Genomic DNA, 27,829 nt, shown 5'->3' with positions numbered 1-27,829 from the left:
TCAAGGCTGCTGCCTAAGATGGTCCAGCCTCACAGAATACTCCAGCTAAGACTTAACAATTTGATTTTCTCAAGGTTCCCCCAAAGATACCAGTGCCCACAGACAACAAGGAGAACAACATTCATATTCCCAAAAGATGAAGTATGGATATTTGTTTTCATTTAGGGGGATTGGTTATAAGTTGTTATTGGTCATAGCCAGGAAAAAGCCAAACAAGAATTAATTCAAAGATATGTTTCTAAAAGAAAAAAAAAAGGGGGGGGGGTAATGATACAGAAATGATAGAATAAAGGAGTATATTATTGAATCTACTTTTAAACTAAAAAAGCAACTACTAGTCTTAAATTTTATACATTGGTATGGATTTTGGTTTATTGATGAAAAATTTAAAGTTATTTTTGCTATGCTATATGTATGTTTCTACTCTTTGTTGAGGTATTGTGCTTATCAACTCATTTAAGAATATAATGTATAATTAAGAAATGCAGGTTAGTAGTTTGTCATCTATAATAATCAAACTTATAGTAATATTAGGTATGTTTTCAAGGTTAAACATATACATTAGATAGATAGATAGATAGATAGATAGATAGATAGATAGATAGATGGCCTTCAAACACTTCAAAGACCTACATAACATGGCATTTAAAATGTTTTAATAACATAAGGCTTTTCATAACAGTGAGACACATCTGCTCCTAGCAGTACCAATTTACTTCAAAGAAGATAATGGGCACTGAAGAAACTTCATATGGACTTTTCTTTTTTTTATGGTAAAAGCTAGCAAAAGAAACTGCCTTTGCCTCAATTGCTGATAGTATACTGTCAAAATTGGACCAGTAGGATAAAAAAAAAAGCTACTGCCAAACTTTGCCAAGACAAGGTAGAGCAGTCCTTCAAAATTCCCTGCTTCTCAAAAATATCTGTCAGATATACTAGGCCTGTAGACCAAAGTTGGATACCCCAATGTTACAGAATAACTTTGGGTGATTGTCTAGGCAGCCAGCTGTCCCTGTCCTTAGGTGACATTTCACCTTTCTGGGGTCTTTGATGAAGCTGAAGACTAGAGAGAGTTAAATTTTCCTTAGTTATGATAAAAGGTAAATTAGGTATAAAATTTTAGACTCATAAAGATAAGACAAATAATAGAGTGTTTTCTCTAATTTTGCCAAATACAAATGGACTGAATATTGTAACTGTAATTCTTACTTGATAACTGTTTTTGTTGTTTACAATTTTACTATGTTAACACTACAGATAGGAGTATGAGAAAGAGATTTGTAGGGAAGAACTTGGGTAGACAAGAGTGGGGAGGATTTAAGACATGGTGGGTGATAAGAGATCAGAATGCATTATGTACATTATGAAGTCATCAAATAGCAAATAGCAAATTGAAGTAATAAAACATAAAAATATTAAAGAACATCACTAATTCCACAATAACAAATCAAAATAAAATAAAAATTCTGTTTTTACTTATTCTTACTGAAATCAGCATCATCCTCCCAACTGGGAGTTTGTTGCTATCTTTAATTTAAATCGCTAGTATTTACCCACACATTTCAGAGTATTGTGATGGCATGAAAGGCATCCTGGATGAGAAGTTAGAAAGCTTAGTTCTGTCATCAATCCTGCCAGTTACCACTTTTGTGTAATCGACCTAAGGTCTAGCTGCTCTGGTCTTTACAGCTGGAAGAGCTGCCTAGGCTTTTCACTAGGCAAAGCAGTGCTTCTCAACCTGTGGGCCACGGCCACACAGATGTTTACATTACAATTTATAACAGTAACAAAATTACGGTTATGAAGTAACAATGAAAATAATCTTATGGTTGGGGGTCACCACACCATGAGGAACTGTATTAAAGGGTCACAGCATTAGGAAGGTTGAGAATCACTGATGTAAAGGATGTAGAACATTCCTAAAATATATGACTTTGTATTTAGGTGTTACATGTTCATATATATGTATATTAATAGTAAAGCCCTAGAAGTTAAGAGCAAGTCCTGGGCCAGATATGGTGGGGCGGCTGCCTGTGATCCCAGCACTTGGGAACAGAGGTAAGGGTCAATGTTATTTTTAGAAACACAGGGAGTTTGAGGCCAGCCTGATTTACATGAGACTCTGTCTCAAAGGAACAAACACAAACACAAAACCACATTCTGGTCCAACATTTCAGCCCATTCACCCTGTCTGACACAATGTCAGGGTACAGCAGATACTGGATAAAATTAATGGGAAGATAAAACAGCAAGTGAAGCTGACAGAACACAATTACTTCCTTCTTCAAATATTTCTTTTTTCATTAAAATTCAACCATTTCCTGCTATCTTCTCTGGCCATACAACTATATATACATATGTATTTTTTCAAGAGAGAAAAAATGTGTGTGTGTGTGTGTGTGTGTGTGTGTGTGTGTGTGTGTGTGTCTGTGTGTGTGTGTCTGTGCACTGAATGTCCTCATTCACATATGCACTTATGGAGGCCAGAGGTGCTGTTGGGTTTCCCTTCCATAGCTGTTTGCCTTACATCTTGAGGCAGGGTCCCTAACTAAACCTGGAACTGGGGGCAAGCCCCAAGATTTGCCTTTCTTGCCTCCCAGCACTGAACCTACAGACCCCAGCACTGTCCACCACATTAGCTTTTAAAATATGGTTGCTAGGTCTAAACTCAGTCCTCATGCAAGTACAGCAGCACTTTCCCTGCTCTGCCATCCTCCCCAGCCCTAGAAACTGTCATTGGTAAATATTAGAAATAAATAGAAATATTTTTATTTCATTGAGAAATAATTACCTTTTCTCCAGGAGCAGCTTGGCCTGGCGACAACCCGGGATCTCCTTTGGGGCCCTAGATATGATAGTCAAGAGAGACTTTGTGAAGCACGAGTTATATGTGTACACTACTGGGTTCAGTAATATGTCCACAGATGCTATACATAGCGTATGATATTAAATAACATTACTTTGCATTCATGCATGCACAAAGCTGTGGTTTTCACCACAAGACCAAGACTGAGCCCGTCAGCATTCCACCGTGAATGGAGGAGCAGGGGCCCTCCTGGAGGAGCTAGTGGCAGTTAATGGCTTTCTTCATTTCTTCAATGATGTAGCCATTGGTAAGCTCCTCGGGCTTCAGTAGACAGCCTCCCAGTCATGCGTACAAGGAACTCTACTTAACCTCAGTTGGTTACAAACAAAGAGAAGATGGGAAGTCAGAGGGTGACTGTCAGTGGGGAGAGGAAGAGGGTGACAGAGGGCACACGGGCATGAAAAGGGCTAGAACCTATCAAACTCATGGGAAAAATTGTTAACGAATAAAACAATAGAAAAAAACCCTTTGAGCTAGACATGCTTTGTTTTTTTTTAGTCTTGTTTGTAAAAGCTGCACTCTCTAATAACATGCTAACTACAGCTGAAGTTTAAAAAAATAAACATTAAGGAATATTATTATTAAAACTATTTTCTTTCCATGTAGTAAAGTTTACACCACCTTTGCTACTTTTGAGACAATGAATTTTTGATATTAGCTAAATATATTATTTTACTATTAATACTTATTTCTCATTAATAATAATAATATTATAGCATTAGAGTGATGATAGTTGAATAAAAGTAAATTGCTTATCACAAATCTTAACATTTTACCATGTGACTTTACCTGAGTATTTTTTTCAAAATCTTGAAAGCACATGCTAATATTACTTTTATGAGTAAGAAAAAATAAGAAATAAAAAATCACTCTGTTAAAATCTTCTATTCTGTTGTTAAAACATACTTTTCACAGTCAGCAATTTCTTTTATATTTTAAGAGAAATATGACATCAGCCTTCAATCAGTGTCTCTGGATACAGTAGTAAAATAATGCCTCTTGTGATGCCACTGTGGATTGTGAAGCCGCTGAAGATTGTGAAGCCACTGTGGATTGTGAAGCCACCGTGGATTGTGAAGCCATTGTGGATTGTGAAGTCACTGTGGATTGTGAAGCCACTGTGGATTGTTCCCAGTGAAACTCACATTGAGCCTTGATTATCCAGTATGGCATGTTCATAAGTGTGAGGTGTTTGGGTCCTGGGGACAGACGCTTTGTGAATAGATTAATGAACGTCAGCCATCTCTCTGCAGTGACTTGTCTCCTCAGAGGGTCTTGATGAGCTCTCACAAGGGAGCGTTGCTGTAAGTCAAGTCCCTTTGTCTCCTCATCCCTTCCATGCTCCACACTCACACTGAAGCCAGCTAGAAGGTGCTCACCACAGCAAGATGATTAGCATGACTGATTTAAAATTTTCCACACTAGAACCATAGGCAAAAATGAACCTTTTTTCATAAATTTCCGTATCTGTAGTATTCTGTTGTGTCAATAGAAAATAGATGGTTCCAAATGCTTAAGATAAATGCATCTTTTTCTCAAAGTATTTGTCAGACCTCATAAAATACAGAAGCCCCATGGAGAGTCTTTAAAACTTCAACTCTGAATTTCATTACCATTCTCAGCTAAGAACACATAATTCTCCACTCTTAGAGAATAGTAAATACTATTTTCACTCTGTGTGAAAAAGATAGGTAACTGCATCTTCTTTCATGGATTTATGGATGCTTTAAACAGCTCTCAAGCTCACCAAGTAAGGAAAGATGACCAGTGGAGAAGCCCCACCTGGTGCTCAGTCTTTTCTTCTGAGTAACTACACATTTAGAAGCAAATTAGAAATACAACTAAGAATCCTGTGCCCTTCAATCAAAGAAATTTTTTGAGAGAAAAGCTTGTTTTCTAGGTTGTCTGTTCAGAACCACCACCATTTCTACCAATGACACTACAGTGGTCCATCATTGGTTACAAGATCATTGCTCTAAGAAACTGCTTGTATGGTATTGTAATATTTAAGGACCCAACCCATTAAATAACAATATTAATGTTAAAAATTATAATTTGGGCATAGAGGAAAGCCAGGTACCCCTGGCTCTTGGAAGGCTGAGGTAAGAAGATCTTCTGAGTCCAGGAATTCAACACTAGCCATGTTGATACAGTGGGATCCTCATCTCAACAAAACAAAATAAAACCCAAAACACCTTTAGACTAAGTGGCACTGTGTATATAAAGGGGCAATCAAATCTAGGTAGGATGTTTGTTTGCTTCCTGTTGCTGTGATAAAATATTAAACAAAAACAACTAAGGGAAGAAAGGGCTTATTTGGTTTACCATTCCCAATCCCAGTCTATCATTGATGGAAGCCAAGGCAGGCATTCAAGCAGGGCAGGTGCCTGGAGGCAGGAACTAAAGCAGAGGCCATAGAAGGATGCTGCTCACTGGCTTGCTCCTCATGGCTCACTTGGCTTGCTCTTTTATGCTACCCAGGACCCCCTGCCCAGACAATCTTGTTAAAGAATCATGACCTAGGATTGTCAGAGACTTTCTACATCCCAAGTCTAGCCTGAAAAGCAGAGAACATTCTTTTAAGATGTCAGGAAAATGGAATGATGCTCATTAGGAATTTCTCACCTTTGGACCTGGCAATCCAGGTAACCCAGGATTTCCATGTGGTCCGGGAATGCCCTGCAAATAGTGAAAATCTCTGATTATTCTAAGAACAGATAAAAAATAAAAGGGTTTCTTTTGATATTCATATAACTATTACATAATATATACATTAAAATAAATGCTAAAAACACAATAACTGTATTTTCAAAGTTATTCCTTTTTTGCTATTCTAATCTTGGAAAGAATGGCTATGTTATTCAGACAGCAGAACAGTGGAGTCCATCTTTCATATCAAATGCTTTCTCAAGGTGTGGATTAGCCACCACCTCTGTGCAGCACATAGAGCTGACTTCTCCATCTGTGCTGTGGAGTCCCAAGCCCAACAACGTGCGATCATTTGGTTTCTGTGCTCTCAAACCTCCGCATCCATTTATACAGTCAAGATTTGCACATGGGATAATGACTTCCTTAAATTCTGACTTCGTTAACTTTGCCACATCTATCCAAGTACTTCCTCAATCTCAGTTGCTCCACCTTCCTTTTAAAACCTTAGACTCGTCAACATGAAGTTAACATCTCTCTCCTGGCAGCTTCTGTTGAAACTACTGCATGTGAAATCCATAGTATGTTGAATTTCCAGGCATCATATGCTGTTCTAGTCTGTTATGTAAATATTGTGTTATTGTTTCAAATGCATCATGACTTGTGCCATTTAGTTTCAGGATTAAAATATCTTTGAAAAGAGACTCTTTATCTTACTAGTCTAGTATTCCATCAGCCACTTGAATGTTTGTGAATTTGATTTTACTTTGCTGATAAATTATTATCATCTGAATTTAAAAATTAATTCTCTCCCCTGAGAACCTAGTTTGTGCGTTGAACTATGATCATACTTGACAATTCTCATTACTAACTCATATAACAACCCTGCAAGAAAGCCAATTTATTCTTATTCTCAAATGGGAAAACTTAAGCTCACACCACCAGTGAGCACAGAAACTGAGATACATTCTCTGGAAAGCCTTCAGGTCTGCAGGTGACTGACGGGTTTTGTATTCCTGCCTCTGTGTTCTCTAGGTATACACCATAACATATAACAGATTCAGCAATTACTTGTCTCTTTAGGAAAAATTGTTCTGGGGAACTCAACAACATTGACACTGAAAATACATCAGTAAGAATAAAACTAGGGAGAAACTATTATAGTCCATGACATTGGAAACCTAAAGTCAGAAAAAGAAGCAGGAACATCTATGGAGATTAATGAATGAATTGTTGCTATGGACTTCAGGGTAATGAGTTTAACCCTATTTCACAAAACTCAGCATGAGCTGACAAACAGCTTTAGGAAAAACATGTATCAATTAAAGTCTGGGATTTTTTCCAAGAGGAATGACTTATTGATTGTGACCAAATAGGATCAAATTTAAGGAGAGAGAATTTGCAAAGTTGCAACTTTCAAGTTAGAGAATTGATTAAAAGGGATGGAATTAGGAATGCAACCAAAATAACTAGTCCCATGAAGCAGACTATTTTCTCCTTAGGAGACAGCAGGTTGGGGGGAAAAAAGGAGGGAGAGACATTAGAGACAGGAACCTATGTGTCTGGAGTGTAGTTTGAGATTCAGAACCTGAAGGTCATTCTGTCGGAAAATAATAGCCTTGGAGTAAAGAGGGAATAGAATCAGTGCAAAGAAGACCTTGGAAAAGAAAAGCATGCTGTGGGACGGTCTGTATGTCAAATTGCTCTGATTGGTCAATAAATAAAACACTGATTGGCCAGTGGCCAGGCAGGAAGTAGGTGGGACAAGGAGAGAGGAGAATTCTGGGAAGCGGAAGGCTGAGGCGGAGAGACACTGCCAGCTGCCACCATGACCAGCAGCATGTGAAGACGCCGGTAAGCCACCAGCCACGTGGCAAGGTATAGATTTATGGAAATGGATTAATTTAAGCTATAAGAACAGTTAGCAAGAAGCCTGCCACGGCCATACAGTTTGTGTGCAATATAAGTCTCTGTGTTTACTTGGTTGGGTCTGAGCGGCTGTGGGACTGGCGGGTGACAAAGATTTGTCCTGACTGTGGGCAAGGCAGGAAAACTCTAGCTACAAAAGCAGGTTCCAAAGGCCTCCTCACAGAAGGTGGGAGGATGACTGACTGACATGCTGGAGGACGGAGAAGAAGCAATGGTTAGAGGGGATGTGGGAGAGCCGATAGACTGGGAATTTATCTCAGCTTTCAAATGAACAGCCGTTCGGTGTGAATACAGAGAGTGTAAGGAAATATTTTACAGCAGCTTGGCTTTATATTCCCAGTATGATATAAATAAGGGTGCACAGAAAGTCGATTACATTAAATCCACTTGCATCTGTCTTCGTAGCACACATTTTTTTCTAGTTTATTGACAAAAGACTTTCTTCAGCAAAAAGTCTACATTTATTTCTCTAGGCTTGAAAGCAATAAATCTTTTGTGGGACCTGTGTAATGTGAGAAACTACTACTGATCCATAAGGCAGCTTTTTCCTTCATGAATTTTTTTTCTAGTCAATGGCTCCAGTATTCCCCACTTTACAATCCAAGAACGCAGTGTTTTAAGGTAGTATGATCCCCTTCGTTTCCCAAACAAACCTTACCTTACAACACTGGCCTCACTTTATAACTAAGAATAATGTGAGGGGCCAGCCAAACAGCCCACAGTTGATCCTATTTCCTGGACATTTTCACACGGAGTTCCTTGGCTGCCTACACTCACACAAGCAAGGCTGCCCTGGAGGAGCTAAGTGTGAAGACACATATTTCCAGAGAATGTACATACTGCCCGGAACTAGGAAAAAACACCCTGGAATGTTACACTTCTACCTGACAGTATGACTTGAAGTCCATCTACTCACCCGCGGGCCTCTCTTGCCTGATGGACCTGGGATACCCATGGGACCGGGGGGACCCTTAGGAAGCAAACATTAAGGCATTAGCAGGATAAATAGTAAGCATGTCTTTCTCACACATACTTATCCCATTTCTATTCCAAAATAACTCCTCCCCCTGCCCCATTCCCTGTTCCCAGCTGACAGTGGTTTTAAAGCAACATTAACCTCTCACCGACAACAGCATGGAAGAGGTGAAACGCTATCATTTCTCCTCTTCAATCTGGCCAGAAATGGCAGCAGGAAGTCCATGGCTTAGTTACAGCCATGTTATCTGTTTTTACAGAGAGCATAACTAGTAGTTTTGTGGGTGACTTTTACCCAAATTTATTTTTATTATGGAAGGAGAAATTCAGCCAAGGGCTGGCACTCAAGTGCAGGTTTTTTTGTTTTGTTTTGCTTCGTTTTATACACACTTTAAAAGAGCACTTGAACCTCTCAGTAAGGAAAAGCACTAAAGATTTTGTGTTCTTGTAAAAGAATTATACCAAAGATCTTCATGATGTGTTGACCTGCTATGCTGAGGTAATTCTTTTAAAGGCATAATAAATCTGTCTTATACCAAATGTGACATACCAGGAGCTCACTATAAAGCTAAACAACTTATAAAGAAAAAATGGAGGGGCTAGAAAGATGCCTCAGGGGTCAAGAGCACTGGCTGCTCTTGCGGAGGACCTGGGTTCAGTTCCCAGTATCCTTATGGTAGCTCACAGCTGTCTATAACCCCACACCCAGCCTTGGAGTAAAGAGGGAATAGAATCAGTGCAAAAAAGGGCTTGTAAAAGAAAAGCAGGTTCCAAAGGCCTCCTCACAGAAGGTGGGATCAATGACCTCTTCTAGCTTAAGCAGGAACCAGGCATTCATGCAGTGCACTTACAGAAATAAAGGTAAAACACTCATACACAGAAAATAAAAATAAATCTTAAATTAAAAGGATGAAAAGATAACCATTAGTATGGGAAAATATTTACAAACCATTCTTCAGACAAATTGGTAATAGAATATATCAGAGCTTTGAAGACCTCACAGCAAAATAATCTCTGCACATGGACAATTCCTGATTAAGATATACAAGTGTCTAATAAGCATGTGAAAAATGTTCAGTTTCCATAGCCAAATGCAATTAAAACCACAATGAGATATCATCTCCCCTCAGTTATTTTTCCAAAAAGCAAAAAAATAACAAATACAGCCAAGATGAAGAAAATCTGGTTGGTGGGAATGTAAATTAGTACATCAATTACAGGATGCAGTATGGACAATCCACAAAACCTAAAAATAGAACTACCTCACCATCCAGCTATCCTCCATATACATACCTGCTGTGGGATGGTCTGTATGTTAAATTGCTCTGATTGGTCAATAAATAAAACACTGATTGGTCAGTGGCCAGGCAGGAAGTATAGGCGGGACTAACAGAGACGAGAATTGGAACAGGAAGGCAGGGAGAGACACTGCCAGCCGTAGCCATGACAAGCAGCATGTGAAGACACCGGTAAGCCATGAGCCAGGTGGCAAGGTATAGATTTATGAAAATGGATTAATTTAAGCTGTAAGAACAGTTAGCAAGAAGCCTGCCATGGCCATACAGTTTGTAAGAAATATAAGTCTCTGTGTTTACTTGGTTGGGTCTGAGCAGCTGTAGGACTGGCTGGTGACAAAGATTTGTCCTGACTGTGGGCAAGGCAGGAAAACTCTAGCTACACATACCCAGTGAAATGCAGTTGGCATGGGAGAGAGAAACCTGCTCCTCCGTGTTTAACATGGCTCTACCAGCAACCACCAAGTGAGGGATTCAACCTGGCTGCTCACTAGGACATGACTAGGTAACAAAGTATGGTATATATCACAGACAAGGATAGCATAACATGGATGGAACCAGAAGACATAGAAAAGTAGTGTATATTCTCACTTAAGCAAAGGAGCTAAAACTATGAATATATCAGTCTCAAAGAAGAGACTAGAGTGATTTCTAGAGGATAGGAGAAGGAGGGTATGTGGATGGAGGCCACACACAAAAGTCCTGTTACAGAGGAACGGTTCCTTGGGTCTTCCAGCACAGGGGGTGGCTAATTTACAGTAACATACATTTCATGAAGAACTAGAAGGCAGAATTTGAAGGCTCCATACACAAAACATGATAAGGAGATAAATGTACTTAATATCTTGATTGTATGTGTTATTGGATTATCACATGGTACATAAATATGTACATTTACTATGTGTCTACAAAATTATAAATTAAGCAACACAGTATAGAACTGTGTAGGGATGCAGACAGAAAAATGCTATCACCTGAAAGTGAGAAACTAGCTGGGCCACAGGGCTTACACGGAAACATCAGAAAGCAAAACAGCCTCTTCAAGACCACAGAAATGCCACCACTCATTCTCCCACTAGCACTCTGTCACCCATCCTCAGTCTCCCACAAAGTTTTGGAGTTGGCCTGTCCAAGCTCAGCTGTGGCCTTCCCATCAGAAGAGAGGAAGGATTCCCACCTCCCACCTCCACTCAGTTCTCACTCTACTTCTCTGCAGCTCTTAGCGATGCTGATCAACAACCCCCCCCACACACACACACCTCAAATATTCTTTTTTCCTCACTGGCTTTTGTAATCAGCACAATATTTCTCTCTTCAATCATTTCAACTACTCTGATTTCTTCTTCTACAACCAACAAGCAAAGTTCCCCCTGCTTTGGTTCCTGACCCTCCAGCACAGCTCTTTCTTTGAAAATATACTATCTTATCATTTCAACTGCAGTATTAACAAGGAAGACTCTCAAATTTATACCCCAGCCTTGACTTCTCTTCTTCAACTCTTTCGACTGAATGATATATCGCCTTTCTTCTTATCAACCATCATCTGCTGCTGCTATTAAATGGGCGGATTCTCATCATTATTTTCAGCATTGCTATCACTAATCTCTCTGTGTGTAGTCTTAGGACATGACAGCAATCCTGATCCTCTATTTTTACTTGGACTCTAGATCCAATTAATGCCCAGGCTCTATTATATATCTTCCTTCAAACCATCTCTCAAATCCTACCTTCCCATTTTTACTTCTGACCTGAAGAAGGTCCAAGTCATACAACACCAAGATGGAACTGGGAACTTAACATTATTTTGGGTACTATGGCCTGACTGAATTTTGTAAGTTAGTATTCTTGCTTGGAAACCTACAAAATTCCTGAGAACAATATAAAGTTCTAACAATCAGTTTGACAGTTAAGACTCTCCATGATGTGACATTACCTTGCATGGGTTTATGTCCATCATTATGCAGCCTAACATAAAAGAGTTTGGCTTTAGAGACAGAAAATCTGTATTCAAATCCTGGGTGTATCATTTACAAGCCATATTATTATTTTCAAGACAATAAACTCCTTCAGTCTTTAGTTTCTTTCACTAAAACATGAGGACAATTGTGCTAACTTTACAAAGCTCTGTGAAGAGAATGTACATGAAGGGCCAGTTAGAGCATCATCCACATCAATGACGACAGTTACAACTCTGCCTTCCCCATGTTAAGAAGGGAAATCTGCCTTTCTCATATATCAAAATATTTACTCCTTAAGGCCCAGTCCTACACAACTTTGTCATAAGAACCTAATGCAATGATCTATACAGGACCTTTCCTAGAGATCAGCTCCAAAAATATGATTTTTCACCCCACATATGAGACTATGTCTTTCAGCTGCATATGATTTATTTTATTATTTAAAGTGTGTGTGTGTGTGTGTGTGTGTGTGTGTGTGTGTGTGTGTGTACTCACACTTTTAAGTGCAGTGCCTTCAGTGGCCAGAGGTTTCAGATTCCCTTGGAGTTGGAGTTCCAGGTGGTTGTGAACTGCCCAAGGTGGGTGCTAGTAACTGAGCTAAGGAAAGAAGTGGTTCTATCTCTAACATCGAGCCATCTCTCCAGCACCCAATAGTGTGTATCTTGTTTCACCACAAGATACAGTTACACAATACTTAATTTTTCTTGTTGAACTGTAGGCTCCTTTAGAACAAAGAAGTTGTGCTTTTGCCTCAAGCTCTGCAGAGACTAAGAAAATGTCTGCTGAACATTTTATTGCATTACAAATACAGATGGAATAAGGACTTGGGGCTTTACAGAACAGTTTAGAAGATTAATGCTCACTCACCCCACTACACTGACTTTCTGAGGAAAGTAGGTGGCCACTTATAACTCTTTATAAGTACCAGAAAGGGTTAATTCTATATATCAGTGCATCTATTGGATGTATTGTAACTCCCAACAGTGTGCTTTAGGAAGAGTTGTTGAGATTATAACGGTCTCAAGTAATAACCACAAAGAAACACCAGCCAAGGACATGGCATCATCTTATCTCAGTCTCTGGTTTCTAGATGATTCAAGTTGTATTTTTATGAAATGAAGAAGTGTCTTGATGGCGTTAGAGAAATGGCTCAGCAGTTAAGAGTATTTGATGTTCTTACAGAAGACCTTGGTTTGATTCTTAGCACCCACGTCATGGTTCATAATAGCCTGTAACTCCAGGGGACTGAATGCCCTCTTCTGGCCTCCATGGCCACCATATATCCATGTGGTACAGAGACACATACAGGCAAAACATCCACACAGTAAGACAATAAAAATACTAAGGCAGTGCCTTAGGACATATTAGTAGATTGTCTTGGGGTTCTCCATTAAGTAGGCTGATCTTTTTCTCTCCAAAGTAGATTGACTGTGTATTTTTATGTTAAGTAAGTAGAGCTTATATTAATCCATTTGTAAGTTGACTACATCATTAAAGAGATAATAAAATACATTATTCACCATGGAAATAAAAATAGTTCACTGAGATTGATAACTTCACAGTTTGTTTTTTTCCTAGCATTTGTCTATAAAATAACACCTGTCTAAAAAACAAATATACTTTACTAATCCATTTGATGTTATTTTGATAAAAGCATACTTAATGAGTATACTTAGTATATTTTTCCATAATCTAACTTTTATATATCATTTTAACATAACTAGGCATTGAGCCCAAGCTTTTGTTTTTTTTATAAAGAATATAAATCTATAATTTGCAGTTAAAATTCTTGGCTGGATTTCAACTGAATTAGAAAACCATATAGTTTCTCCACCTCTTCACCAAGAATTAGGTAACTTTTCAGCCTGCCAATTAAAAAAAGTATAATTTGAGACAGGTTTTCACTCTGGCAGATTTGTTAGGACAAGCATGATCCACTGTGGCAGGATATATTTCTTAGACAGCTCTGGTCTATCCTATGTTGTATGGTCTAGACACTGAAATACAAGGTAAGTTAGTGCATTAAGACATAGTTGAAAAAGAAAAACCCAACTTACAGGAGGTCCAGTGTCCCCTTTAGGCCCTTTCAGATACTCCATGTCAAGCACTGCATTGTAATCCTCATAATAATAATAATCATAAGGCTGGGCTTCATAGTTGTTTTCAGGGGTGTAAGTAGCATCAGGGTAAAATTCACCTTCCTTCCTTAGTTCAAGGTGGTTATCCAGAGAGGGCCCATGTGTCACTCTATACAGGGTGGTGTTTACAATCTGTTCCATTTCCGTGAGTTCATTGGTGTGTAGGCTTGTCGGGATAGCCTTCTCGAGATGAGTCATGGCCTCTTGATTTCTGTGTTCAATGCTAGATGATGCCTGCTTAGGCAGGGCCAGGCCAGCTGCTTCCTTATCATGTTGAGTGATGTTGTCTGGTCCAGCTAAGAGAGGGCTAAACTGCTCCTCTTTGTTTATTCTTGCCTCACTACGGTGATGATGAGACACTGACAGGTTTAAGTCTTTCTCCTCCTTGATGATGCCATTTTTAGCTTGAATTCTGTAGTTTGGGATAGTCACAGCCGATACATTTTCTGAAAGGAAAGACGTTAACTGAGACCTTGATATCTGGTGCTCTTGGCTTTTATGCACTGTGGAAGAATCGTTATTTCTGATATTTAGAATGTTTTTGCCATCAGACAATGTCTTCTGTGGCAATTCGGCCTCACCAAATCCTTTGGGCCAGGGTGTGTGTTCTGTCAATGTCTTCTGTGGCAATTCTGCTTCCCCAAATCCTTTGGGCAAGGCAGTGTTCTCAGGGTGTCTGGTTGGCATTACTGCTGTGTGAGGAAGGCTGGTTTCAGCTTGGGATGTGTCTGCTCGGGGGCACTGCTTTTTCATGAATCTGCAATAGTCAGCAGATGCTGCTGTGGAAGGAATAATATCCAACTGACACACTGTTCCTTCAAAGTGGACAGAATTATTATTCATACTTCCCAAGGTGAACACACTATGAGAGTCAAAGGTCTGAGCTGCTGAAGTAGTCTCTCCACTAAAATATCTCTTTCCACATTCAACAAACATGGAGACAACTTGATCTCTGACAGTGATGGCGAATGAGTGCCATCGCTCATCATGGACACTGTAGTTGAAAATGACTGATTGCTTTCCGCCAACGTGCACTATTAGTTTCCTAGGTAGTAACTGGACTCCTAATTGCAGCCTGTTGTTATTGCGAATGCTGAAGAGAAATGCATTGTTCACTTTACGTGATTGCAACCCAATCAATATTGTCAGTGGCTGTCTTAAGCTAACCGGTAAAATGTTTACAAGAGGTGACTCAATGTAGGCATTGTTTTTTAAAATGACACCAAATTCTGTTAAATGGACCCTCTGAGGTAATGGTGTGGATGACGACGGCACAGCCGTCACTGATGATGCATATCTTACATCTTTGCCTCCAAGGCCTAGTCGATGAAGAATATCTATGCCTGGAAATGAAAAGAGAGGAAGGTAGAAAGGATCTTACTTATATATCCATACAAATGCTTGAGTACAAAAACAAAACTTTTTTCCAATCAATATAAGCATGCTCTGTCAACAAGTGATTTCTAGGTAACAAACACTAATAAGAGAGATGTTATGTCCGATAATTTGAATGAAGCAAGTGTGCATGCATCCCACCCCACCCCCCACATCACTATATTTTAGCCCCCCAAATAATTTAAAAACCAGTTTGGCTCCTTTGTTCTTTTCCATTTTATTCGAACTCTTGTCCCTTCACTATAAATGCATATTCACAGCTTCTGAAATGTCACTCATGTCCTGAACTTGTAACTTTGACATCTATGTTTGGACAAAACTGAGACCCTGTTGATGAGAGTAGCTTGTAACTCACAATTCTTTTTATAAATTAAGTTCACACTATCACTTAAATTCTAATTTTTCAAACTTCTGGGAATTTAATTGAAGCTTTCTGTGACTAATACTTTAATTATATATCACACTTAAAGCACCTTGGTCACCCAGATTCTTGAGTGATGCATAAAAGGAGATTTAAATTCGCTTTGTGGTGAGCATCGTTCTTTTTTTCTGTCTCCTCCACATTTCTCTGTCATTCACATTTCCAGTTCTCTTCAGTGATTTTTACCCAATTTGTAGACTCCTTTTCAATATTTATTATGTAATGTGTAGTTTCTAGAATATGACTTTAATATAATTGTGGATTTAAAAATCTATTGTTCATTATATTATTGTCAGTAGTGATCTGCTTGCCTTTCTCACTCAATTATAAAGTCCTGAAAGACAGGTTCTGTCCAATTCATTATTACGCTTCTACTCTTTCCTTGCAAAGAGTTCTCAAATTTCTGAATGAATGAGCTTGTCCCACCAGAAAGCAATCAGATTTCATATAATCGTTAGAGCCATATAGCTTTTCATGCCATTCATTAAATAATAAATGAATCTTTCTTAAAACCACAGCCAGCTTAGTCAAAGGTGTGATCCTATAATCCCATCTGCATCTATGTGTGCTTGTAATAATTTCCAGATAAAATAGCAAAGAATTGTAATATGTAAAGGAAAATAAAAAAGTTGAAATTAGCTAGGAATGTTTGGCACTATTACTTTTCCTTTTGTGGCAAAGCAGTAGATATTTGACAGTCTCTGTTCATTGAAAGAATAAAGCACGAAGGCCCAAGTCTGCCAACTATGCATCACAATGAAGAATTACAGAACACTATTCTGTGTAATCCAGTACTATAGTTAAAGTGCTTCTCACAGAGATACGAACAAATCCTCCAGTGAGTGAGTGCAATTACCAGCTGTTAATGAAATCGTTGTAGCAATTACAAAGGGCATAACTGTTTACATCTAAGATATTATGTGATAGTGAGTCTCAAACTTTTCCATAAAAATATTTTCAGCAACAATGCAGGAATTTAAGTTCCCCCAAAGATTCAGTGGCCCATTTTAAAGCAATAGTATATAATTTGCAAAGAAATATCTTTGCTCTCTCATGGTATTTCATTATAACTAATGTAAAATTTTTATTATCATCCACAACATGATTGTTTTCATATGAAAAATAAATTACTTATCAGATAAATTTGTTAACTGCACTTATCACCAATCTTTAACAAAACTCACACTCTTAGAGTGTGTGCCATGTCAATCTGTGACTTGAGGGATTCCTGCCCAGAGCTCTCTGACTCTAAGTAAGTGCATATCTCAGTCCCAGGACAAAGTCATGGAGGAGTGCTGCTCCTTTGAAAATTACAGTGATTAAATTTAAAGTATATATTGCCATAGAATCTGTGAATGTCATTATTCATTATTCAAAATCATTATGGACACATTACATGTCAAGTAAGTCAGTCAGTCTGACACAAGATAAGTCTCTAATGTGAGATCAAAGGTTGGCCTTTGTCCTGAGAAAACCTGCCTTGCAAGAATGCCTCTGTTTCAACTAGTAATTTGATTCTCTTACAATAAGATGGTATGAGGGAGAGTATTACTCTGAAAACTTAGGAATGGATATGTGTTCATGATATCTTAGTGGCACTTCAGGGTGCTTCCTCCAGTTCTGCTGTATTGTAGTATTTATAGTGAATTACTTGGGAAGGAGTCAGGTGGCTGGGAACAGTTATCCCTCAGTGAGCTCTCTGTTCCTGAACTGAGAATGCGTTCCTAAGGCAGTCTGCTTGCTGTTGAGTGCCATTCTTTTACACTTGGTTGCATTCTCTGCTAATGACTCAGGTAGAATTCAAGCATCAGTACATGTTCAGCTAAGCCACCGTTCTGCCTTATTGTCCTATGCCTATCAGATTACAATTTCATTATCATGCGGAACATTAACTATGCTTAATAATTAAGTACATTTAAATGATTCTGGAATCATCTCTGTTGCTCATGACTTTATAGAACTCACCAGGTGGGCTTTTCACTGAGTCCTCAGTGTTCAGCCTCCTCTGTTTTGTGTTGAGCCCTAACTCATGACTGCACCTGGAGTCACTTATCTGTAAAAATACTAACACCCTAAAGTTTGTGTTTTTATAAGAAACAATAAATTTCATGAAGGATATTAAATGTACTACTCAGAAATCTTCATGTAATATTCTTCATGGTCCTTTTCTGGTGACATATTTTTGCAGTTCTTTACTTCCCTTTCTGATTTGAATATTTCGTTCTATTCTTAAGATAATGACACTTCTGATCATCTCAAAAATGAAGACTTTTGATTTACTTTTCTACTGTTGTCTATCTTCTATATAACGAGTCAGTATCAGGTTTTAACCTAAACTTTTTCTACTTTTTTTTTTCTAATTTGAGAAGTTGAGTTACTTGGTTACAAATGTATTTAATTAAGCATCTGTCTGAGCAATGCATTAGTCATATCTGCTAGAGTTCATAGATTCTGTTTTCACTGCTGGTTTTTAGAAACTATGTATATGTATTTCCTATGTCTTTTTAAGGTTACTGTTACAAGTTTTATATTTTACTTTGCTGTCTGGTGTTGTTACTAAAATCTGACCTAACAACAATGTGATCAGAGAGCAGAGAAAATTGATTTTAGCCTGAATATTTTTCAATCCCAATAATGTTTCATAAGCACCTGCAAAGGTATTTGTGGAGATTTTAATACACCCCATGGGGTTAGACTTCACTGTTCACTTCCTGTATTCTCTATTTCTTTACTTTTATACAAGCAATCCATTAGAAATTTCTTAATTTGTTAGTTAGATCCATTTCTGTTTTTACTGTGTCTCCTGCACTGTGTAATTTCCCTCTATGTTCTTTCCAATATTATCTCAGTCTATAAGGTTTTATTTCTATGACTTTTGAGCTCCATAAACCCACAACTCAAATCTATTTTAACTTCTTGCCAGCTCTTTATTTTCGCTGACTTTTTGTGTTCCTGCCTCATCATCTCTCTTCACAGAGGTGATCTGGCTTGAGTTTTTCCTTTTTTTTTTTAATAAGGGGTCTGAATATCTAACTGTCTCATTCCAATATTTTTGTATGCATCATTCTTTTTGCTACATTGTGTGGTTGATATATTGTGTACCCCAATAAACTTATCTGGGGGTCAGAGAACAGAACAGCCACTATATTAAACATAGAGGTTGGGCAGTGGTAGCACATGCTTTTAATCCTAAGCATTCACATCCAGATCTCTGTGAGTTCCAGGCCACACTGGAAACAGCTAGGCATGGTGACACACGCCTTTAATCCCAGGACTTGAGATCTCATGTCTTGCTTGGGAAAGACACATGCCTTTAATCCCAGGAAGTGATGGCAGGAAGCAGAAAGGTAAATAAGGTGTAAGGACCAGGAACTAGTGGCTTTTCAGGCTTCTAAGCTTTTAGGCTTTTAGCAGCAGTTCAGCTGAGATCCATTCAGATGTGGATTCAGAAGCTTTGTGGAAACAGGATCCAATGAGGAGTTGGTGAGGTGAGGTTAGCTGTGGCTTGTTCTGCTTCTCTGATCTTTCAAAATTTACCCCAATATTTAGCGCCTGGTTTGTTTTTTATTAATAAGACCATTTAAGATTTGTGTTACACATTTGTTTGCATTTTTCTTTGGTATGTTTCTATTTACGTTGCATCAAATCCTTTTACTTGCCTATTATTTCCCAGCCAAGCATATCCAGCATAGAGATGCTGTGAGAAGAGGACCATGCCTTACAGCTCTCCAAACTCCCTCAGTGTGATCAGCATCTTCGTTCTAAAATTTATGTTCCCCCTGTCTGTGAACCATGCTAATTCAGGAGGACATGCTCAGCCAGCTCTACCTATCTCATTCTCCTTCCTCTGGGTTCATTCCTACTTGTTCAGGCTTCAGAATGAATCCATAGCCTTGGGAAGCAGGTTTTTCCATTTTCTGAGCTCTCCCTCATATTGCCAGTTATAGAATCTGCGCTTCTGTCTTGTCCTCCCTCCCCCCCCCCCCCGGCCCAGCAGCATCTGCCCTGCTTAGACCCCCAGCACTTCCTATGTGCCAGGGTTAAAAATTTAGTACTTCCCCTTGGAGGTTTTATTTCTGCTCCTGTTTTCTTGGATGTTACTGTTGGTATTGTCTCTATGGGCCATATCCATTTTTCTTCATATTTTAGCCCTTGTAGATTTCATATCTCATTCCCCCCCCCCCTAAACTGACAAGTTCCAAATTTACTTGTTCTTTCTGTCTAGCTTGTTCCTGCTGTATGGCAAGCACAAACAGAAGTGGGAAGATAATGTATTAAAGTCTCATTTTACTTAGTCTATGCCCAGAACTTAGAGCAATGGTTCAGCAATAAAGAATACTTGTTACTCTTGTGGAGGACCTGGGTTTGGTTCCCAGCAACCACATGGTGGCTTCCAACCATCAATAACTCCAGTTTCATGGAGCTGATGCCCTCTTCTGATCTCAGCAGGTGTCTAGTACCTGGTACAGAGACATACATGCAGGCAAAAGATTTATACATGTAAAATAAAATAAGTCTAAAAGAAAATTAAAGTCTCTGCTCACTTCACAAATGATGAAGCCAGAAAACAGAAACGATATAATGGAATCAAGGTCATACAACTAGTAAACAGTTGAACTGGAGTCATCAGTCTGACCTTAAGATCATCCCATGGCCTGATGGCTGCCATGTTCTTCATACATCACTTTTACAGACCTCACTAAGTAATCATGGCAGGATTACCTTTCCCCACTGAAATTGCATGGTGAGGGATACTCTCTAGTTAAACTGGCATCCATTCCTTGTGAAGTTGTTTCCTCTGAAATGAAACATTCCCTTCTGGAGGGACAAAGGGAGCTCTGAAGGCTCACAGGACTCACAAGACAGAGAAGGGACCTTTCTACCCACAAATACTAAGAAGGAAGAGACTCTTTGGTGGGGGAGCTGTTTCAAAGCTACACAAGAGGCTCTGGGGACGCAGCTGTTCTGAGTGGGGTGGGATTTTTGGTGATGCACTGCCTGCATCCTCTACGTGCCTGTACGTTACCATGGAAACACCTTTGATCGTTAAGCTAGACTTGGATAGGGTTGTTTGTTTGTCTGTTATCATCCCCGAATATGAGGTAGATAGATATGAACTTCTCAGGCAGAGTCGCACAAGCATCCTGGTTTTAATCTGTCACAGACTAAACACATTTTGGGACAGAAGTTGACAGAAAAGAGAACAGGGAACTCACAGATAGAAGGCATGTATAAGAGAGATTGAGAAAAACAGTAGTAAAGAGAAGACAGGAGAGAGAGAGGAAGGGGAGACAGAGAGAGACTTCCATCTAGAACCCAAGCTCTTTAATCATTTTTTATTTAAAAAAAAGTCTTTTTATATACCAACCCCTGTTCCCTCCCCTTCTCCCGCTCCCAGGGACACACATGGATTGCCCTAGGAACGGGAAAGAGTTAAGATCTCCTGGGTAAACTGGAAGGAGGGAGTAGAGGGGAGGTGGGAACATGATGGCGGAGTTGGGGGAGAGACAGGGAGGGAGAGTAATGAAAGCTCTTTAGTCCTTAAGCCTGGCTTAGACATCACTAAATTATAATTTGGAGTTAGATTTAGATATTTGTATATATATATATATATATATATATATATATATATATATATATATATATATATAACAATAAGTAAGTTGTCTGTAATGAGTTAGTTTCATGAGTAGCCCTAACCACAAAATCAAATCAGATCATTAATTCATATCAGTGAAGAAATTAGTTACCATTTGAAAAACAACAGATCATCGACAAGGCATGAGAGCGGCCTTATTTCTTAAAGAACACGATGGCAGGTACGGAACTCTTCCTATGTTCCCAGCACTTCTCTAAGAACATTTTCCTAATTCTCATCATTGTCGCAGCTCTCACAACCCTTTAAGCAGACCCCACTGTCACTCCTATCTGACACCTAGGAAAAGTTAAGTTAAATTCTATTTCCAAGGCCACTCAACGCAGGAGTGCAGAGGCGTCCATTGGATACAATCTCCAAGACTCGATCCCTTACCTCAGTGACTTTTAGTGACTTATCTCACTTTACCTAAAAACAGAGTGGCCTGTGCCCCCTCCTCCATCTGCTTCTTAAATGTAGAATAAATGGTGCTGTCACCAAGACAACAGCCATGCCCTCTTTTCTGTAAACAGCAGGCCCAATGGCGTCATTCAAACCATAGCTGCAGCGACCACATATTCTGACTCACAGACCTCGCTTCTGGCTTTGCATCTCCAACTGTCTGCTGAATTTATCTAGGAGAAATTGCATGTCCCCAAAGCAGTTCTAACTCAACATATTTCCCCAAACTTCACTTTTCATGCTTTAGAGTCCCACAACCACATAGGCAGCCAACGGGATCTTTCTATAGCGTACTTGAGATTATGACCCACTTCTGGTTCAAACCCTGCAATGGCTTTGTGTGATGCACGAGATCTGTGTCAGGGGTTCCTGTCTTACCGCGCTTGCCTCACTTCCTGTTGTTTCATCCCACCTTATTCTATTCCAGACAAACACATCTTCTCTTAGTCTTTAGGTTTACTGAGCTTACTTTGAACTACCGGGGCTTGTGCTTAGTGGGCTTTCAGTTTCTAAACCCTTCATCCCTGGACTAAGTTTAATCAGCTGCTTTTGCAATGATAAAAATTCATGGTGAATTTAATAGATTTCTGTAAGTTTTGTGGGTTTTTCGAGGGGTTTGAAGCTGGCTGTGGTCTTGGGGAATCTTTGAACTTGAACTTGGTGTCATAACTAAGGGAGGTTCTGGGAGCAATGCCCTCTCTCACATGCTCACCTTTTGTCCACGGTACAGCCGCTTGTGTCACAGCATCCTCCACTCTGGGTATTTTTACTCTTTCTAAACTTTGTCATCACCAAAGCTTGTCAGTTTTTAAAATCCCACTCAGAGTCCCACTGAGAGTATCTACCCACACTAAGGTTTACCCCCCAACAGGACTTAGCTCAAGTGTCACATTATTTTGTTTTGTTTTGTTTTTTATTTTAAAGGCAGGATCTTACTATTCTTTCTAGCCTGGCCTTAAATCCCTGGCTCTGAGAGATTCTCCTGACCTAGGCATCCAAGGCTATGACAATCACTACATGCACCATGTGCCATCCTGTTGGACTGCCCCTTCTCCCAAAGAGGAAAAAGAAAATGTGAGAGAAGTGGAATAGAGTCGAGGGATGGATGAAGGAGGGCACGGGGGGGGGGGGGGGGGGTTTCAGTCTCAGATGATAACACTATGACTTATACGCCAGTCTCTGTAAATACATAATTGTAATTGATGCATGGGTTGTACACTCCATGCCTTAAAAAACCAGATGTGGTAGCACAAGAATCTACATTTGTTTTTCAGATGTAGACCTGTCAACATCCCATCCCAAGTTGGAGAAACAAGGGCCATATATGATTATCCCTGAAAGCTTAGAGATGTTTTATATTTCTTAGCAATTGTAATTTAAGTGATTTTTTTTTTTTTTTAAAAAGGCATCACGTTTTAGATCCTGCCCCGGACTTCCCTTCCGGACCAGAGGGGTGAGTGTCCTGGCTCAGCCCGGACCCCATCCCTGGGCACCAGCCACTCCAGGGAAGACCTGCCCAACTTGACCCCAGGTTCTGGCCACCAGATAGGGGCAGGTTCCCTTCTAGCACCACTGGGAAGGATCCTCTTCTCCAAGACCCCCTGCAGACCCTGCAATCTCCACGTCCTGCCCCCACACTCATCCGCTGGAGACCCCAGCCACTTCCTGAGACTTAGAGACTCCCTCGGCTCCCATCCTGCCCCAGACTTCCCTTCTGGACCAGAGAGCTCCCATCCTGCCCTGGACTTCCCTTCTGGACCAGAGAGCTCCTATCCTGCCCAGACTTCCCTTCTGGAGCAGAGCTCCCATCCTGCCCTGGACTTCCCTTCTGGACAAGAGCTCCCATCCTGCCCCGGACTTTCCTTCTGGACAAGAGTGCCCATCCTGCCCCGGACTTCCTGTCTGGACAAGAGCTCCCATCCTGCCCCAGACTTCCCATCTGGACAAGAGCTCCCATCCTGCCCCAGACTTCCCATTTGGACAAGAGAACTACCATGTGGACAAGAGAGAGAGAGAGAGAGACTTCCCGAATCTGTCAGCTCTGTCTGAACCAAGTGCGCTGATAAGACCAAGAGCAAACCACAAGGAGATGGGCAGACTTGAAGGCAGAAGTACATACTACAAAATGAAGAGCAATACAGCTTCACCAGAACCTAGGCCGCCTCCAACATCTAGACCTGAACATCAAAAATTGGAAGAAGCAGAAGAAAACAGCCTTATGAATACATCATGAGGAAGGTAGAGGCTTGTGTAGAGGAAAAGACAAAAAATGGGAAGAATGCTATAAACAACTAGAGGAAAGGGCAAACAAATTAGAAGAAAACAATAAAGTCCTGGAAGAAAACAATAAAGTACTAAAAGAAAATCATGAAAAAGCAATGAAACAAATGAAGGAAACAGTCCAAGACCTGAAAAGGGGAATAGAAAAAATGAGGAAGACACAAACAGAGGGAATGCTGGAAATAGAAAATCTGAGTAAATGATTGGGAACTTCAGATGCAAGTATAACCAACAGAATGCAAGAGATGGAAGAGAGGATCTCTGGCGTTGAAGATACAGTAGAAGAAATAGATTCATCAGTCAAAGAAAACACTAAAGTCAACAAAGTCATGAACCAAAATGTCCAAGAAATTTGGGACACCATGAAAAGATCAAACCTACGAATAATAGGGATAGAAGAAGGAGAAGAAAACCAACTCAAAGGCACAGAAAATATATTCAACAAGATCATAGAAGAAAACTTTCCCAGCTTAAAGAAGGAAATGCCTATGAAGATACAAGAAGCCTATAGAACACCAAACAGACTAGAACCCCCAAAAAGTCCCCTTGCCACATAATAATTAAACAACTAAATGTACAGAATAAGGAAAGAATATTAAGAGCAGCAAAGGAAAAAGGCCAAGTGACCTATAAAGGCAAACCCATCAGAATAACATCTGATTTCTCAATGGAGACTTTGAAAGCCAAAAGGACCTGGTCAAATGTAATGCAGACACTAAGAGACCATGGATGTCAGCCCAGACTAATATACCCAGCAAAACTTTCAATCATCATAGACGGAATGAACAAGACATTCCAAGACAAAGCCAGATTTAAACAATACTTACTCACAAACCCAGCCCTACAGAAAACACTAGAAGGAAAATTCCAACCTAAGTTAGTCAGATACACCCTCTAAAACACAGGCAATAAATAAAACCACAGCAGTAAACCCCAAAGAAGAGAAGTACACACACACTACCACCCCAAAATAACAGGGATGAACAATCACTGGTCACTAATATCCCTTAATGTCAATGGACTTAATTCACCTATAAAAAGACATAGGTTTACAGAATGGATACAAAAGCAGGACCTATCTTTCTGCTGCATACAAGAAACACATCTCAAATTCAAAGACAGACACTACCTAAGAATAAAAGGCTGGGAAAAGACTTTCCAATCAAACGGTCTTAAAAAACAAGTGGATGTAGCTATCCTGATATCCAGCAAAATAGACTTCAAACTAAAATCAATCAAAAGAGATCAAGAAGGGCATTACATACTCATCACAGGAAAGATCCCCCAAGATGAAGTTTCAATTCTGAACATTTATGCCCCAAACACAAGGGCAAACACATATGTAAAAGAAATATTACTAAAGCTTAAACCACATATAAAACCCCACACATTAATAGTGGGAGATCTCAACACCCCACTTTCACCACTGGACAGATCTCCCAAATTGAAACTTAACAGAGAAATAAAGGACTTAACTAATGTCATGACCCAAATGGACCTAATAGATATCTACAGAACATTCCATCCTAACAAAAAAGAATATACCTTCTTCACAGCACCCCATGGAACCTTCTCTAAAATCGACCACATACTTGGCCACAAAGCAAATCTCAACAGATACAAAACAATTGGAATAACCTCCTGTGTTCTATCAGACCACCATGGTTTAAAGTTAGATTTCAACAACAACAAAAACTACAGAAAACCTACACTCTCATGGAAACTGAATAATGCCCAACTGAATCACCAATGGGTAAAGGAAGAAATAAAGAAAGAAATTAAAGACTTCCTAGAGATCAACGAAAATGAAGACACCACATACCCAAACTTATGGGACACTATGAAAGCAGTGCTAAGAGGGAAATTAATAGCACTAAATGCCCACATAAAGAAGTTGGAGAAATCTCACACTAGTGACTTAACAGCATACCTGAAAGCTCTAGAACAAGAAGAAGCAAAGTCTCCCAGGAAGAATAGGTGCCAGGAAATTATCAAAGTGAGAGGTGAAATCAATAAAATAGAAACAAAGAGAACAATACAAAAAAGTTAATGAAACAAAGAGTTGGTTCTTTGAGAAAACTGACAAGATAGACATGCCCTTATCCAAACTAACCAAAAGACAGAGAGAGAATCCAAATCAACAAAATGAGAAATGAAAAGGGGGACATAACAACAGACATTGAGGAAGTCCAGAGAATCATCAGGTCATATTTCAAAAACCTCTACTCCACAAAACTGGAAAACCTAAAAGAAATGGATAATTTTCTGGATATGTACCACATACCTAAGTTAAATCAAGACCAGATAAACTATTTAAATAGTCCAATAACCCCTAAGGAAATAGAAACAGTCATTAAAAGTCTCCCAACCAAAAAAAAGTCCAGGACCAGATGGTTTCAGCGCAGAATTTTAACAGATCTTCAAAGAAGAGTTAATACCAATACTCTCTAAATTGTTCCACACAATAGAAACAGAAGGAACATTACCAAACTCCTTCTATGAGGCTACAATTACCCTGATTCCTAAACCAAACAAGGATACAAAAAAGAAAGAGAACTACAGACCTATCTCCCTCATGAACATTGATGCAAAAATATTCAATAAAATAGTGGCAAACAGACTCCAAGAACACATCAAAACAATTATCCACCATGATCAAGTAGGCTTCATCCCAGGGATGCAAGGGTGGTTCAACATACGAAAGTCCGTCAATGTAATACACCATATAAACAAACTCAAAGAAAAAAACTACATGATCATCTCACTAGATGCAGAAAAGGCATTTGACAAAATCCAACACCCCTTCATGATTACAGTCTTGGATCAATCAGGAATACAGGGAACATACCTAAACATAATAAAGGCAATTTACAGCAAGCCAACAGCCAACACCAAATTAAATGGAGAGAAACTCAAAGCAATTCCACTAAAATCAGGAATGAGGCAAGGCTTTCCCCTCTTCCCATACTTATTCAATATAGTACTTGAAGTTCTAGCCAGAGTAATAAGACAACATAAGGAGATTAAGGGGATACAAATTGGAAAGGAAGAAGTCAAGCTTTCCCTATTTGCAGATGACATGATAGTATACTTGAGTGACCCCAAAGATTCCACCAAGGAACTGATACAGTTTATTTTTTTATTTTTTATTTTTTTGGTTTTTCGAGACAGGGTTTCTCTGTGTAGCTTTGTGCCTTTCCTGGAACTCACTTGGTAGCCCAGGCTGGCCTCGAACTCACAGAGATCCGCCTGCCTCTGCCTCCCGAGTGCTGGGATTAAAGGCATGCACCACCACCGCCCGGCCTGATACAGCTTATAAACACCTTCAGCAACACCTTCAGCAGGATACAAGATGAACTCAAAAAAAAAAAAAAAAAAAAAAAAAAGTAGCCCTCCTATATACAATGGACAAAGAAGCTGAGAAGGAAATTAGAGATCCATCACCCTTTACAATAGCCACAAATGATTTAAAATACCTTGGAGTAACACTAACCAAGCAAGTGAAGGACCTATATGACAAGAACTTTAAGTTCCTGAAAAAAGAAATTGAAGAAGATGTCAGAAAATGGAAAGATCTCCCATGCTCATGGATAGGCAGGACCAACATAATAATAATGGCAATTTTACCAAAAGCAATCTACAGATTCAATGCAATCCCCATCAAAATACCAACACAATTCTTCACAGACCTGGAAAGAATAACACTCAACTTCATATGGGAAAACAAAAAACCCAGGATAGCAAGAATCCTGTACAATAAAACAACCTCTGGAGGCATCACAATCCCTGACTTCAAGCTCTACTGTAGAGCTACAGTAATAAAAAGAGC

At 39.4% G+C, this 27,829-nt stretch overlaps 1 protein-coding gene across 1 annotated transcript in view; it reads right to left on the bottom strand.

Annotated features, from left to right (window-relative positions):
• Col24a1 (collagen type XXIV alpha 1 chain) overlaps positions 1–27,829 on the bottom strand; it is a 274,801-nt gene that overhangs the window by 234,475 nt on the left and 12,497 nt on the right. Inside the window, exons 3-6 of the mRNA XM_042280059.2 lie at positions 13,727–15,150; positions 8,358–8,411; positions 5,492–5,545; positions 2,792–2,845 (exon numbers count right to left, since the gene is read on the bottom strand). Coding sequence (XP_042135993.1) covers positions 2,792–2,845; positions 5,492–5,545; positions 8,358–8,411; positions 13,727–15,150 — 1,586 coding nt within the window. The remainder of the gene's footprint in view (positions 1–2,791; positions 2,846–5,491; positions 5,546–8,357; positions 8,412–13,726; positions 15,151–27,829) is intronic.

This window comes from Peromyscus maniculatus, chromosome 6 (assembly GCF_049852395.1).
Source record: "Peromyscus maniculatus bairdii isolate BWxNUB_F1_BW_parent chromosome 6, HU_Pman_BW_mat_3.1, whole genome shotgun sequence".
NCBI lineage: Eukaryota > Metazoa > Chordata > Mammalia > Rodentia > Cricetidae > Peromyscus > Peromyscus maniculatus.
This window is presented reverse-complemented; position numbering and strand designations above follow the sequence as displayed.